Genomic DNA, 15083 nt, shown 5'->3' on the forward strand with positions numbered 1-15083 from the left:
TTATTATGCAACTTAAATATAGAAAGTCCAGTTTTTAAATAATATTTTAATTTGATTTTTTAGATTAGAATTTTGCAAAAAATAAATATGGCTACTGATCTAAAGCTTATTTTCCTTTAACAACAGTTAATCTATTTTAGTACTAATGACTGAACAATGATGCTTTTTTAAGTTGTTTTTCAGACATGTAATTTATACATAAGTATGTTTTAATGAATAAGAAGTCACTTAAAAATAATTATAATTTGACCCCAAAATGAGACATTTTTAATGTGGTTCAAGATGTTATGAAATATTAAAATTCTTACAAGGAAAGTAAAGTTATGCTTTTTGGAAGAATACAGTTGGCTGCATTGAACTTGTCATTAAAACCACATGCCTGTGATCAATTGATTAAATAAACTACTGCCTCAGACGTCTGCAATCTGTCAGACACTTCCCTGAAGTCTGTGCAGTCACTGTACAGGCCAACAATAGCATAGCCATTTTCAGAGCACACATTTCAAATAAAATTATTTTCCCATGTACGAATTGCCCACTATGCACTTCAAGGCGTAATTGGAAATTCTGTCCAAAAAAATAATCTCCTTTGGAAAACCAGCATGGAATACATTTTAATCACTTTACTAAATATGAACTACTTTAGTCTCACTTCAAAAGATGAGTTTCAAGAGAAGCAGTTTCATTAATGAATCTCTGAAATAATATGTGAACATCTTAAGAGCCAATTTAGGTATGAACAGGGTTATGATTTTTAAGCTTTTATAAAATGTAGTCCTTGATAGTTCACTCTAGTCGGAGAATCTCACCATAACGTCACTTTTGTATATTTGTAGTATGAAAACCATAGTGTAAATATAGAACTACACAGTTTAATCAAACATATAATGGATTTGCTTTCTTTTAGTTTAGGATAAAAGATCTCCTAGCATAAAATGACCATGATGCAGAAAGTTTTATTTTGAGAGAATTCTTCTCTATCACTAACATTGTATTTTGTAATCACCAAGGGTAATAGTTACTGCTGATACTCTTTTATCATTATTGAGAGATGACATTTTTCATCTATTCAACCATAATTTGAAGGTGAACCAAGTTAGGTTGGCAGAGTTATTTTAATTATTCAATTTTATATCTGGGACATTACCTGCTATCTTTCATTGGAGTGTCTTCATAGATATTCATTGGTGTTAGGGGGATATTTGATGAGCCTACTTCGTGTTTGGCACATCACATGCTTTTGTTATATCCCATTTCTCTTCTATTATTTGCAAGACTGATTCAGAGCTTTCTGAGATTTCAACAGTACCCACCTAAAGAGCCTAGAATCCTTGCTACATGAAGACCTAACCACAGTTCTTCTCCTGTGTCTACTGTCTTTACTCCTTGTCTTCTGTTCCTGGAAAAAGATAAAGCAATACAAGTGAATTATGACTTTAAATGAATGAATAAAACATAAAGCAAAAATGGTGATTGGTTAATTTTGCAGCAAATTCTTGGAATATTACCACATCTTATCTTTGATTTCATCAGATGTTTTCATAACATCTGTTTCAACAACTGAATACCAATTAAGCTCCCCCTAAGCTCCCCTGACCCTGACCCTCATCAGGCAGGTAACTTTACCTTAGACTGACCAGGAATATCACGGGTGACCAAGAATGTCATAGGTATGCAAATTATCCTCTATGCTTTTTGAATGAAATTTGCCACCAATCTAGTCTGTTTCAGTATCTTTTGCTAGTATGTTTTCTGTTTAGAAGAAAAATTATACATTTTCTGTATTAAATTCTTTGATAAATAACCTTCATATTTTACTTTTTTTTTTTTTTTTTTGCCCATTTAAAGAAAAGGTTGGATTTCTTTCCCTTAAAATCCTTTTTTTTGGTTCTGTGACTTCTTTTTTCTAATTTTCTCCTTTCTCTTTTACTTCATTACTAAGCTTCTCAGAGTAGGAGGCTGAATTTCTAGGTTTTATGCTCCAGTTCTGTATATCTTTATTCATCCTTTCTAATATTTCACTCCTACACATTAACTAAAACTGTTTGATTAATGGCAGATTCCTCAGTGACCAAGGTGACTCCCTCAATCTGTATCCCCTCTCCTAGAACAATCTATGACATTAAATTCCGCCATTCATGGTCTGTATTTTTCATTGCTTTTATTGACGTCTATGACCATAGGACACTTTGCTATGCCTACTTTTTAATTTTTCACCACCTACTGTCTGTTATTTTCTCTTATTGTTCAATCCAGAAATATTCATTTAATGAGAATAAAAGCAGAATCAAAATCATGTTGAAGCTTATAGGCTACTTTAAAGATCATGGTCTTTCTTATATCTCAACGGAGAAGTAAATTGGAACAATCTTTAGCAGAAAATGGCACGAACAGAATTGTGTTGTCACTCGTGTGTTAGATAACAGATGATTTGTGGCATGGGGAGAAGAGGAGTGGAAAAGTTGTAGGAGATTAGTTTGAGAGTTGACCTAGAAGACCACAAAAGAGATTGTTTTACTCAGGTGATAGCAATGGTGACAGAGAGTATAAAATGCTATAAAGTGTAAAATAGTATAGATGATGTTGATGGATTTGGATATAGAAAAGAAAATGATATAAATGTTGACACTTTCCTTGTTCATTTGTTATTTTCAGCCTCTTTAATTGTATAGTTGCTATGAACTGAGATGAGAATGAAGAGACCATGTATAGGGTAAAGATTATAAGCCTGAGTTTGGTCTGTTGAATGAGAGATGCCATGGAAAGGTCTAACTAGTGATATCAAGTAGGTGGTTAAATATAAGTCTGAGGATATACATGTGTGAGTCATTGTTTATAAGAGTAACTGGAGCCCAAGAAAAGTATGGATTTAATTATGCAGAGAGGGAGATAAAGTATAGAGTAAAAGAAAAGAATGACTATGATTGAGACTTGAGGGTCTCCTAACTAATGGCCAATTGGAGGAAAATCACCTTACAAACAAGCCTTAAAAGGAGCAGACAGGGCGGAGCGGGGTGGCTCATGTCTGTAATCCCAGCGCTTTAGGAGGCCAAGGCGGGTGGATCACGGGTCAGGAGATCGAGACCATCCTGGCTAACGTGGTGAAACCCCATCTCTACTAAAAATACAAAAAGTTAGCTGGGCGTGGTGGTGGGTGCCTGTAGTCCCAGCTACTTGGGAGGCTGAGGCAGGAGAATGGCATGAACCCGGGAGGCGGAGCTTGCAGTGAGCCAAGATCACAGCCACTGCACTCCAGCCTGGGTGACAGAGCAAGACTCCATCTTAAAAAAATAAAGAGAAACAGACAGAGAAAGGGGGGTAGGGAAAAAAAGACTATGTTGGTTCTGGGAAATAAAAATAAGTCATTGTAAAAACATAGAAGTTTTCAACAATTCCAAGTGCCATTGAGAATTCAAGTAAGATGAGGTCTAAAAAATAAGCACTGAGTTGTGTATCATGATTGTCATTAAAGATCTTATCAATAAGTGTTTCCATGCAAAATTGACATTAGATGCTGAATTAAAGTGGATTGAAAATAAAATGGCAGGTCAGAAAATGGTTATGAGGATGTATATAATTCCCTGAGAAGTGTGGTTTATAAGGAGAGTAGTATATGGGAGCTGAAGGAGTTGTTTAAATAATGGCATAAAGGCTCCAATTAATAAGATGAAAGTGTATGTATCAAATAAACGCAAGGAATAATGGAAATCTAAAGTGCCCAAAAAGACAAGACAAGATGAAATCCAAAGCAATGAAATCTGAAGTACTGGCATCAAAGTAAGAGAACTAGTCTCATATATTAGTGAATATATCAATATAATACTACATTACTAAATATAATATGGTATTTGTGTGTTTAGTAGTGAGGAATTGAAGATATGCCATTTAAGGGCTTTGCTTTCTCTGCACAGTAGCAATAATATGAGTTGAGAATAAGTTAGGGGGTCAGAAAAATCAGGATTTGACTGTAGTGGCAAAGGCTTGAAATTTTTGATGACAGAACCAGTTGTGATAAGAGAATCTTTGAAAGGCCACTGTACATTGTAGGGGATCCACTTGTGGTTGGTGATCACAAATCTATAGTGTATTAAATTTACTTTTTTAGGTTACCTTTTACAAAATCTTTAGTAGTTTGGAGGCAAGTATGGAGAATGTAGATAGATGTATTCCTTTGGGGTGTGGATGCAATGAAAAAAGTCATACATTCAAGGAATCAAATGTTGTGTCAAAATTTATTGAAATTAAAAATGGAATCTGGCCAGACACAGTGGCTCATGTCTGTAATCCTAGCACTTTGGGAGGCCAAGGTGGGCAGATCACTTGAGCCCAAGAGTTTTAGACCAGCCCGGGGAACATGGTGAAAGCCCCGTCTCTATAAAAAATAAAAAAATAAAAATAAATAACCAGGCATAGTTGTGCATCCCTGTAGTCCTAGCTACTCCAGAGGCTGAGGCATGAGAATCGCTTGAACCTGGGATGTGGAGGTTGCCGTAAGCCGAGATTGCACCACTGCACTCCAGCCCAGGAGATAGAGCTAGACCCTGTCTTTAAAAAACAAACAAACAAACAAACAAACAAACAAACAAAAAACATGGAATCTAACCTGTTAACAAAGTCAAAAAGAGAAAAGCCTAATGAACTGGGGAGAAGTAGAGAAGAGTTCTTAGGAGACAAGTCTGAAGAATTATTTCAGGGTACTTGAGATAGTTATTATTAGGATAGACCACGTCTGCTCCTGGTGGTGACAAGATCTACATCTAGAGTGCTGTATGATGTAGGAGTAGGTCAGTTGAGAGCAAATGGTACCTAAACAACCTCATCAATTCCTGCAAGACGAACTCTCACTTATTTGGTCAAATTAGTCTCCAGCTCTAGAATCACAATAAGGCTTTTTTGTTTGTTTTTCTTCTGGTTTATGATTTTTTTTTAGTTTAGTCGTTAATATGAATGAAGACCTTTTGGAAATCTAAGTCACTAGGAGTCAGGAGACTGATTTCAAATTGTGCTATTATCACCCTTTAGCTACATGGTCTTCTGGACAAGTCATATTTTTTCATCACCTGTAGAGTGACTTCATTGATGAAGATCTTAGGATACTCAGAAAGAACCTTTTTAGGCTAGAGGTCTGTGATTCTTTTTAAGCTCTATTATTCTCTGTTATGTTCAGAGAGGTCCTGCGGTAGTATAGACACTCAATATAACAACTGTGTACTAGCTTTATTTTTTCAAGGAGTCAAAACTTTAGAATCATCTTTGTTTTCCTGAATATGATCAATTAGAAATTGATTGTGATTGATGATCACATATCTATAGTTGTTTGGATTTACCTTTTTAGGTTCCTTTTACAAAAGTAGTTTGGAGGCACGCGTAGAGAATGTAATAGATGTATCCTTTCAGGTGTGGAGGCAATGTGAAAAGGACAACAAGTACAATGAAATTAGAACCACCAAATTATAACTGATTGCCAAGCTCTGTTTGCCACTATATAAATTTTCTTACATCTCTGCTGCTCTTACCTTGACCACTGAAAACATGCCATGTCAGATTATTACCTTCTAATTCCTGGACTCTTGTAATAGGAAACTAACCAGTTTTCCTGAATGCAGTGTCTGTTTTTATACATTTCATTCCCAGTCTTCCTAGATAAAGGCCAACTTTCTAGAGCAAGGTTTTGATCTTTCCATTTCCACACTCAAAAATATTACTGAGTTCACATTTCTTTCCGGATAACTTTCAAAAGCCTTAGCTTGATAATTAAGATTCCTTATCATCTTATTTGACCTATTAAAATGCTCATTTGTTTTTACTTTGAATTTTAGTAGGGGGCTTGTACTATATATAAAGAAAAAGGTACGTATTTATACTGACAAGATATTTGTTCTTGCTGAGGCTAAAACCATTGAATTTATTGCCCCCAATCTATAGTCTTCTCTCTTCCCTTTTCCTGCTTAACTTTACTTCTCAGTAGCAAGCACTATCTAACATATTCCATAGTTTAATTATTTATTAGGTTTCTCACTAGGTTATAAATTACTTGAGGACAAAAATTTTGGTGTATTTTATTTACAATATCCCCAGTGTTTAGTCAGTTTCTGGTACATGGCAGATGCTCAGTAAATTTTTGTTAAATAAATTCATGAGTAAATGGCACATTTTAAATCTGAATTATGAATTGTTTTGTTGAATCTTGTACAATGCTTTATATGATAAAATTAAACAGTAAGATAAAATTCTATGTTTTAAAAATCTTAATTATTTTGAAAATATTATAGTCCTTACATAGATTGTTCCTCTATGGACAATTGTCTTCTTTCGGCTGATGTTCAACACATCTAGTTGAGATTTATAATAATACTTGGTTTTCAAGTGATTTTTGCTAATGTCGATTTGAGGAGAACGACTTCTTGGATTAGCCCTCTGGGGAGTGTAATAGAATGAGAGCTAGCCCTGCTGTGGTTAGCTTGTAATTACAGATCAATTCTCCTCATAGTTTTAGCAAATCTTAATATAGTAAATTGGAAGGCATAATAAGCAACCAACTAGAAAGCATATTAATTTTAACGATGCTTTGTTTTACTGATGAACAATTGTCTTCACTAAATAAGTTATTGTTGCCACATTTTAAATTTTATCTACAATAAAGGACCAAGTTTTCATGATTGACTCCAAGTGTGAATCTGGAAAAGGACGCTGCTCTTTCAACCCCAACGTGAACACGGTGTCTGTTATGATCAGTAAGTAGACAATGAAAGAGGGAGGATTAAACATAAAATAACATGGAAAATTAGCTTGACATGGTAGGCCTGTTCTTGATGGTTGTATGGATGATAGTATATGAGTAAAATAATACGAAGAAAGTTGTGAGCTGAGAAATAGAGAGTTCAGTTTCTCATTTGTAAGAATAAGATTAATTAATAGGCATGTAACTTTTCATCTATAAATGACAGTTTCGTCATTGCTAGAGCAAGCCAAGCATTTTTTTTTTGAGACGGAGTCTCGCTCTATCGCCCAGGCTGGAGTGCAGTGGCCGGATCTCAGCTCACTGGAAGCTCCGCCTCCTGGGTTTACGCCACCCTCCTGCCTCAGCCTCCCGAGTAGCTGGGACTACAGGCGCCCGCCACCTCGCCCGGTTATTTTTTTTGTATTTTTTTTTTAGTAGAGACGGGGTTTCACCGTGTTAGCCAGGATGGTCTCGATCTCCTGACCTTGTGATCCACCCGTCTCGGCCTCCCAAAGTGCTGGGATTACAGGCTTGAGCCACCGCGCCCGGCCAAGCCAAGCATTTTTAAAAGTGTGTATATGTATACTTATATATTATCACATGTATACTTATATATTATCATAAAGTAGTTTTCAGTGTTTTCTGTAATTGTGTTTGTAGTATTAAGTACACCCACTTTTCCTCATGTTTTAGTATTTTTTCTTTACCTTTCATTATTTTTTATTTGTTTTTAGTTGACAAATAATTGTGTATATTTATAGAATACAATGTGATGTTTTGATCTATGTATACATAAAGGAAAAATTCAGTCAAGCCAATTGACATATCCATTACCTCACCAACTTATTTTTTTGTGGTGAGAATGTTAAAAATCTATTTTTAAGCAATTTGGAAATATACAATAAATTTTATTTATTGTCACCATGGTCACTGTGCAGTATAGTAGATCACTAAAATCCCATAAAATTTATTCCTTGGATAAACATCTTTTTTTTTGCCCCTCCCTCTATCCTCCAGCCCCTAATAATTACCATTCTACCTCTGTTTCTATGAGATCAACTTTTGTAGATTCTACATATAAGTGAGATCATATGTTATTTGTCTTTCTGTGCCTGGCTTATTTCACTTAGTGTAATGTCCTCCAGTTCTATCCATGTTGTTATAAATGACAACATTTCATTCTTTTTTAAGGCTGTATAGTATTCCATTGTGTATATATGTACCACATTTTAAAAAATCCATTCATATGTTGATGAACACTTAGGTTGCTTCCATGTCTTAGCTTTTGTGAATAATGCTGAAATTAACATGGAAGTATAGGCAATGAAATATCACCTCACACCTGTTTGAATGGCTGTTATCAAAAAAGACAAATAACAAGTGTTGGGAAGTATATGGAGAAGAGGAAATTGTGTAAATTGTTGGTGGGATTGTAAATTAGTACAGTCATTTTGGGAAATGGTATGAACATTCCCCAAAAAACAAAAAATAGAATCACCATATGATCCAGTATTTCCTCTTCTGGGTATATATCCAAAGGAATTGAAACCAGTATGTCAAAGAGATATCTGCACTCCTGTGTTTTATTAATCTTTTAGAAATAGTTAAAGGGGTGTTTTTTCAAAGGAAAGATGAACAAAGTGCACGTGTTAGCCAAGTACATTCTCTGGGGATTGTCTAAAAATTGCTATGGCAAAAAGGAGATGGTAATAAAGCTATTTTTTTCATTTTTTCACTTTACACAAAATATCAGTTAAGCCACGTGCCTAATTGCTTAATGATCCACACATTGACAAGTCAATTTTTAAACCTCAGTCATTGAATGCCTTTCCATGACTCACTTAAAAGACATTCTCTTTTGATTAAGACACTTTAAAAATATGCCTGAGTTGGCCTGGAGCAGTGGTTCATGCCTGTAATCCCAGAATTTTGGGAGGCCAGGGTGGGTGGATCACTTAAGGTTGGAAGTTTGAGACCAGCCCGACCAACATGGAGAAACTCTATCTCTACTAAAAATACAAAAAAATTAGCCAGGCATGGTGGCATGCACCTGTAATCCCAGCTACTTGGGAGGCTGAGGAAGGAGAATCACTTGAACTTGAGAGGCAGAGGTTGCGGTGAGCTGAGATTGTGACATTACATTCCAGTCTGGGCAACAAGAGCGAAACTCCGTCTCAAAAAATATATATATATATGTGTCTGAGTATAAATATATATATGAGTATAAATATATATATTTATATATCTGAGTATAAATATATATATTTATATGTCTGAGTATAAATATATATATGTATATTTATATATATATATCTGAGTACAAATATATATGTATATACTTACATATCTGAGAATATATATATATCTGAGTTATCATGTGTTGACCAAGTAACAAATGCTGGATTTTAGTATGTCATACATACAGTAGATATCTTTTCCTCTTTGCTTTTTTTTAATGTATTGCCAGCATTAAAATTTCATCCTTCAACCGTAGAATAGGTGAAAAATAATTATTGTGTTCAAAATGCTTGCTTTGATTCATCTACATAGATAACTCATCTTTCTTTCTCATATCTGGAAATTACATTAAGACAGGTAAACCTTGAAAGTTATTCAGTGAATTGCTTGAATATTGGCATTCAAATCAGACAGGGAGGAGCCAAAAGTATATCATGTAGGACGTAAAGTTAGCTTTGAAACTACAAAGTTATCCAATTATGTCCTATGCAAGGCATGTTTCCAAATATTTAATAGAAGCGTGGTTTGGAAATTCTTTTCTCCATTATAAAGGAAATTTTATTCACCTTCAGAAACCATGTGGTGTGTTTGATAGTAATTAAATATATATAGTTTTCATTTGTTTCCATTTAAATGCTACAAAATAAACCTCAAGGGTCTGTTCACATACCTGCTACTGGAGTTTTATCTCATTGAATATTGTTTAGAATAATAAGGATTAGAACAAGGCATTATAAATTTTCTTGCTAAATTGTCTTAAGTCATTTAATAGTCTTGCCCTTAGAGAACGGGATTTGTTTCCAGAATAGGAGTTAGACATTGGCCTTCTTTGTTTCTCAAGGACCTGAGAGTTGAATTCGTATGCTCGTGTTCCTATACTATTAATATTTGAGTAACTTTACATTTTTTAATCAAATGAAAGTCACTAAACAATTTGCTTAACTTAAAAACTGACAGTAAAAACAAAAAGCTTTATGAGATTGTAGTTATAATTTTATTCATCCAGTTGATTATCCCTCTAAAATTACCTCCTGTGATTTGTGTGGTCATCTCCCTTAACCTTGTAATAGTGCTTTATCATTTCCATTCAAGCACAGTGCGCTAAAAAAAAAGCACAGATTGGTTAAGATATTTATATCTATTAAATGACCAGAGACCTGAAGAATTAGAATTCCAAATTTCATAATGTAGTTGTGCAAGTTCAGTGTGCTTTTGCTATTTTCAGTCACTGCTGTAGAGCAACAACGAAGTCGGATGTTGTCTTTTAAAGAGTCTACATAAACTTTATGAAGTGTTTCTAGTTGGTAGAAATACAATTGGAAAGCAAAATGTTTTTGAAATAAAGTCAAAAGGCACAAGTTTATCTCTGCGTGAAGTCCTGCAAAAAATCTTCTTCTCAAAATGGTTACCAAAGTGACATTAATCAAAAATTTCTTATTGGTATAAAATGAAGCAGAAAGTTCCTAACTTGCTATTAAAATTACTGAGAATTTAATATAGGAAATGAAGCCAGTTAGACGTGCAGGCTTATGTAATGTTTGAGACATAACTAATAAGATGGTATGAAGTAGGATTAGAATTAGTCCTCTCTGCCATTCATAAACTTCTTAGTATCTTTTTCTCTTTCTGCTTGAAAACAGATACGACAATTGATAGCTGTGTCAATCTGTTGAATAGCAGGAATAGCAGGAATGTATAATCCACAGTTTTATTGTAACAAAAATGTGAAATAATTATTCACAAAGTTGCCACAATTTAATAGCTAGATCTGTGTGTATATAAGCCTCACAAATGTTCTCAGAATTTTAAAGAAGCTAAAATGGTAAAGAAAAAAAAGCCTTCATGCACATTTTTGTTATCTCCCTGTAATCTGTTTCCATGGGCCTAGAACCCCTACTAGGAAGGAGAGCTGAGCAACCAAATACCCGCCACACCAGCTTGCTAACTGGTAGGGGTCCAGTTCATAACCTGGTGAGCACATATTAGACACATTCCATTCTCCATTCGATGCTGGGCCGACTGGTACTGCTTATTACTAAAGAGTGAGCTTAGAGTACTTTGAAACGTTCCAGTCCTGCCAAAATGACCACAGTCTGAAGGTAGCCCAGGGAGTAATCCTAGAACAACAGTCAAGGAACACAGCTGCATGGCAGTTCAGTGGGCCAGACTGATAAATTTCATGCTTTTTAAAATAGATATTTAGCTACTGTTTTATACTCAGGAGTCACATTTGTTACCAATTCAATGCTTACTGCTTCTTACTAGATGAAAAGTAATATGGATCTTCGAACAATAAGCTAAATGTTGAATGTTATGTATATGTATGTATAGATTAATACATCTGATTCTGTTAATAGTAAAAATTTATTTAATTTTAAATACTTCTTCTTTCTTATCATTGTATTCTATTTTTATGGCTGAGTTGCAATTGAAAAAGTAGCACTTTGTTTACTTTACCAGGAACCTTCTAGCACTAAAGATCAAAATATATACTTCTAGTGATTACATTTTTCAATCACTGATAATATTTTGACAGTTATAATGTGGCTTCCTCGTCATATCATAATAATAATTTTTAAAACTATTATGTTCAATCCATTTAAGAAAGTCATAGAAATTTTAATATGTGTTAAGAACTTTTAAGATCATAATCTAATTCCCATACATTATAGATTAGAAGGTTGAAACTCCAGATGTTCAATAGCTTAGCACTAATTCCCAGCCTGTTAGGGATTACCAAAGTTAGAAACCATGTTTTCTGACTCTTACAGTGTTTTTCTTTTAAATGTGTTTTAGGTAAACACTTAAGCTATTTTGTTATCTGTATACACCTGCCATTTCTGATAGACTCTATATAAAAATTAATATATAGTATAATTAAGTACAGATAGAGGAACTTTCACTTTTACATAGAATAAAGTTGCTTTGAGGTTTGATTTTTTTAAAAACATAGTAATTATCATTCAGGCAATAATGAGAAAAGATTAAAATTTATAAAATTTTTTGATTCACTGACAATGCAAACCAATTAACATTTGGTTATAACCAATTATCATAACACTGTAATACCTGTGGTGATCTCCTAATAAACTCATATAGAACTTCAAAATAGCTTTAAAAATTTACATTTCATTAATATTTTCCTTTTCATAGATGAGGAGCTTTTCTCTGGAATGTATATAGATTTCATGGGGACAGATGCTGCTATTTTTCGAAGTTTAACCAAGAGGAATGCGGTCAGAACTGATCAACATAATTCCAAATGGCTAAGTGGTAAGAAAGCATTTGATGCATTTTTTTTTTTTTTTTAGTATCATGTTAAACTAACTTATTTAATTCCATCCTAACAACTAGGGATAATGGTTAAAAACTAAAATATCAGGCTATGACATGAATAATAGTAATTCTGTACTCTATGATTTAAAATATTTGGGGAAAATAAATAATTGTGTAGCTCATAGTCCATATTTTGATTCTTTATTTCTATTAATCATCCTACAATTATAAGAATATGAATAAATAAAAGTGACAGTGATAATTTATATTTCAGTACCCAAGCATCTTCTCCAGTTGTTTAATTGTAACATATTGCAATTAAATATGCTTTTTACTTCATTTAATCTGCTTATATATTTTAACAATACCAAATCTAAAAATTATCCCAAATGTATGACATTTAGATGCAATGAATAGGGTATAACTGGGGCCTCCTTTTTTGTTTTAAACTTAGATTCTAAAATTATGAAACTGGTATGTATTTTCTCATAAATGGACTAATATTCAGTAGAAATCATAGAAATGATAACTTTATGATTATCCATATTCAGTTGCCTCCAGCTCTTGGCATCATATGGAATTCACATCAAAAAAGGTGCTCATTTGGTTTTACCGTATTATTCCAATCAACTGTTGTTTAGAGCAATTTAAAAAAAAAAAAAAAAAAAAAAAAACCTAAGATTCTTGTCATTTCACCCTGGAGAAAATTTTTAGCTGACCCTTAATGTGGCAATTCATTTAACATTGCAGAGTTAAGCATGAATCACCACAGTGAAGCATCCTATTTCGCTGATAGGCCAGCACAAGAAAGCATTGATTGTTCATTTACTTCTTCAGATTATTCCTCCAGTACATCTGGAAATAGAATATTCTAAAAGTTGCTCTGTTCTTGAAATAAGGAAACCCTGTATGTCTCCAAATGACTAACGATGCTGTTTTTCCTTGAAAAGTTTCCCCTTCATTTCATATGTTGCGTTTTAAGAAAGATCATGTTTTTCAGAGCTTGGACTTCCACTCCTTATTCTGCTTCAACGAATTTGAGTTTAAAAACACACTTTGAAAAATAAATATTTTTTTCAATAAAACAGCCATCAGGTTCCTTAGGAAATAACTGGTAGAAAAGTTTCTCAATTTTTTGAAACTCACCAGTGCACAAAGAATTTTTGTATTTCCTGCACTTCCAGCATGTATTGCAGACAAAAAATAAAGTGATTTATCATACTATAGCTATACTTTGTGGTACCTGACATTCCAAATGTGGTATGGTGAGTGAATGCAATTACCGCTTTTAGAAATGGTATCTGTAAATATTGAATTGTTTTTTCTACCAAAGATGGGGGAAGGCATGTGCCTGTGGTCTACTTAGATGACAGAAGATGGATTTTCATCATGAATATATACCTAGTCTTTTGTATTTTTTTCTAGAACCTATGTTTGTAGATGCACATGTCATCCCAGATGGTACTGATCCAAATGATGCTAAGGTATACTTCTTCTTCAAAGAAAAACTGACTGACAATAACAGAAGCACAAAACAGATTCATTCCATGATTGCTCGAATATGTCCTGTAAGTATTAATGCTTGTATATTTTAACAGTACCAAATCTAATTTGAAGAAAGATCAAGAAATTCAAATTGTACTTTATCTCCATGCTTGTATTATCAACTATTACAAATAAATGAAATATTGAGGGGAACACTTAAGGTAACATTCATCATTATTGTATTTAATATTCATCATTTTATATTGAATATAGTGTTTATAACCTTAACTCAAATTCTAACCTTCATTAAGTTATAGGAGATAAGCATACCCTATTTTAGTAAATATCTTAATTCAGGAAAATATTTTTTTTGTGTTCTTGAACAAATAAACACTTGTGGCAAATTTCTACGTATCCATTTAATGCATTGCTATTCAAAAAAATAGCTAAATTGTATATTACCAAAAGAAACTGATTTTTGTGAATAAAATACAGTAACTATCTCAGTAAAAGATGATTATTAAGGAACCATTTATAAATAGTGAAAAAACAGCTTTAATAAAATCTAATTAAAAACAGTAACCAAAATGTTCTTGTGTAGAAACAATAAGTATACATAGCAACACAAGGAAATTTGTGACGTCCTATTTATCATAGAGTTTTATAGACTTGTCCTGACGTATTTATGATTAGTGTCGTTTGTGAAAAAATGTTTCTTAAAGTGCTTAGTGTTTAAAATAGTTTATATATTATAATATTCCACTGATCATGGAGCTCAGCTGTTTCTCAGTCATTTGCAACAAGACAGCAAAGTCAGCAGAAGGGCTAAAAGGCTTTTGGACACAGAAAAAAAATGTCTTCAATAGAGACTTTGTGAATGATCCAAATGCCATCTCCCCTTACAATGTATAATAAGGCATCAGATTAGAAATACTGAAAATTATGTGATAATTCGGATAAATGAAGGAGTGAATATAAAACTGTTGGGGACCATTTGGTGTAAAGATATAAGCACTCTCCTGACCACAATCTGCAGGACTCACCGTATATAATAATTTATGTTCAAATTGAAGACAATTAGTTTTATCAAGGAAAGGTAGATTAAATGATCTGTTTTCCATGACATTTTATAAATACTTCCATTATACATTGTTAAAATTAGAAATAATTATGTCATACATTTATCAAATACATGTGTTTTCAGCTGATATCATGCTGTAAAAGAATAATAGTATAACTATTGTATAAAATGCTATAAGTGATAAATATTCCTCTTTGACTATCAATGTGCAGAAGTGGTTAACATATCCATTCTTCAGATTTTCATCCTCCAAGCAACTAGAGTTCAAGTTGAATTTTTAAC

At 33.3% G+C, this 15083-nt stretch overlaps 1 protein-coding gene across 2 annotated transcripts in view; it reads left to right on the plus strand.

Moving 5' to 3' along the window:
• The window catches only part of SEMA3C (semaphorin 3C), a 179182-nt gene that overhangs the window by 103560 nt on the left and 60539 nt on the right, over positions 1 to 15083 (plus strand). For both annotated transcript variants that reach the window (XM_007982361.3, XM_038004544.2), the window contains exons 6-8: positions 6644 to 6734; positions 12113 to 12232; positions 13661 to 13803. In XM_007982361.3, coding sequence (XP_007980552.1) covers positions 6644 to 6734; positions 12113 to 12232; positions 13661 to 13803 — 354 coding nt within the window. The remainder of the gene's footprint in view (positions 1 to 6643; positions 6735 to 12112; positions 12233 to 13660; positions 13804 to 15083) is intronic.

Source organism: Chlorocebus sabaeus, chromosome 21 (genome assembly GCF_047675955.1).
Source record: "Chlorocebus sabaeus isolate Y175 chromosome 21, mChlSab1.0.hap1, whole genome shotgun sequence".
Taxonomy (NCBI): domain Eukaryota; kingdom Metazoa; phylum Chordata; class Mammalia; order Primates; family Cercopithecidae; genus Chlorocebus; species Chlorocebus sabaeus.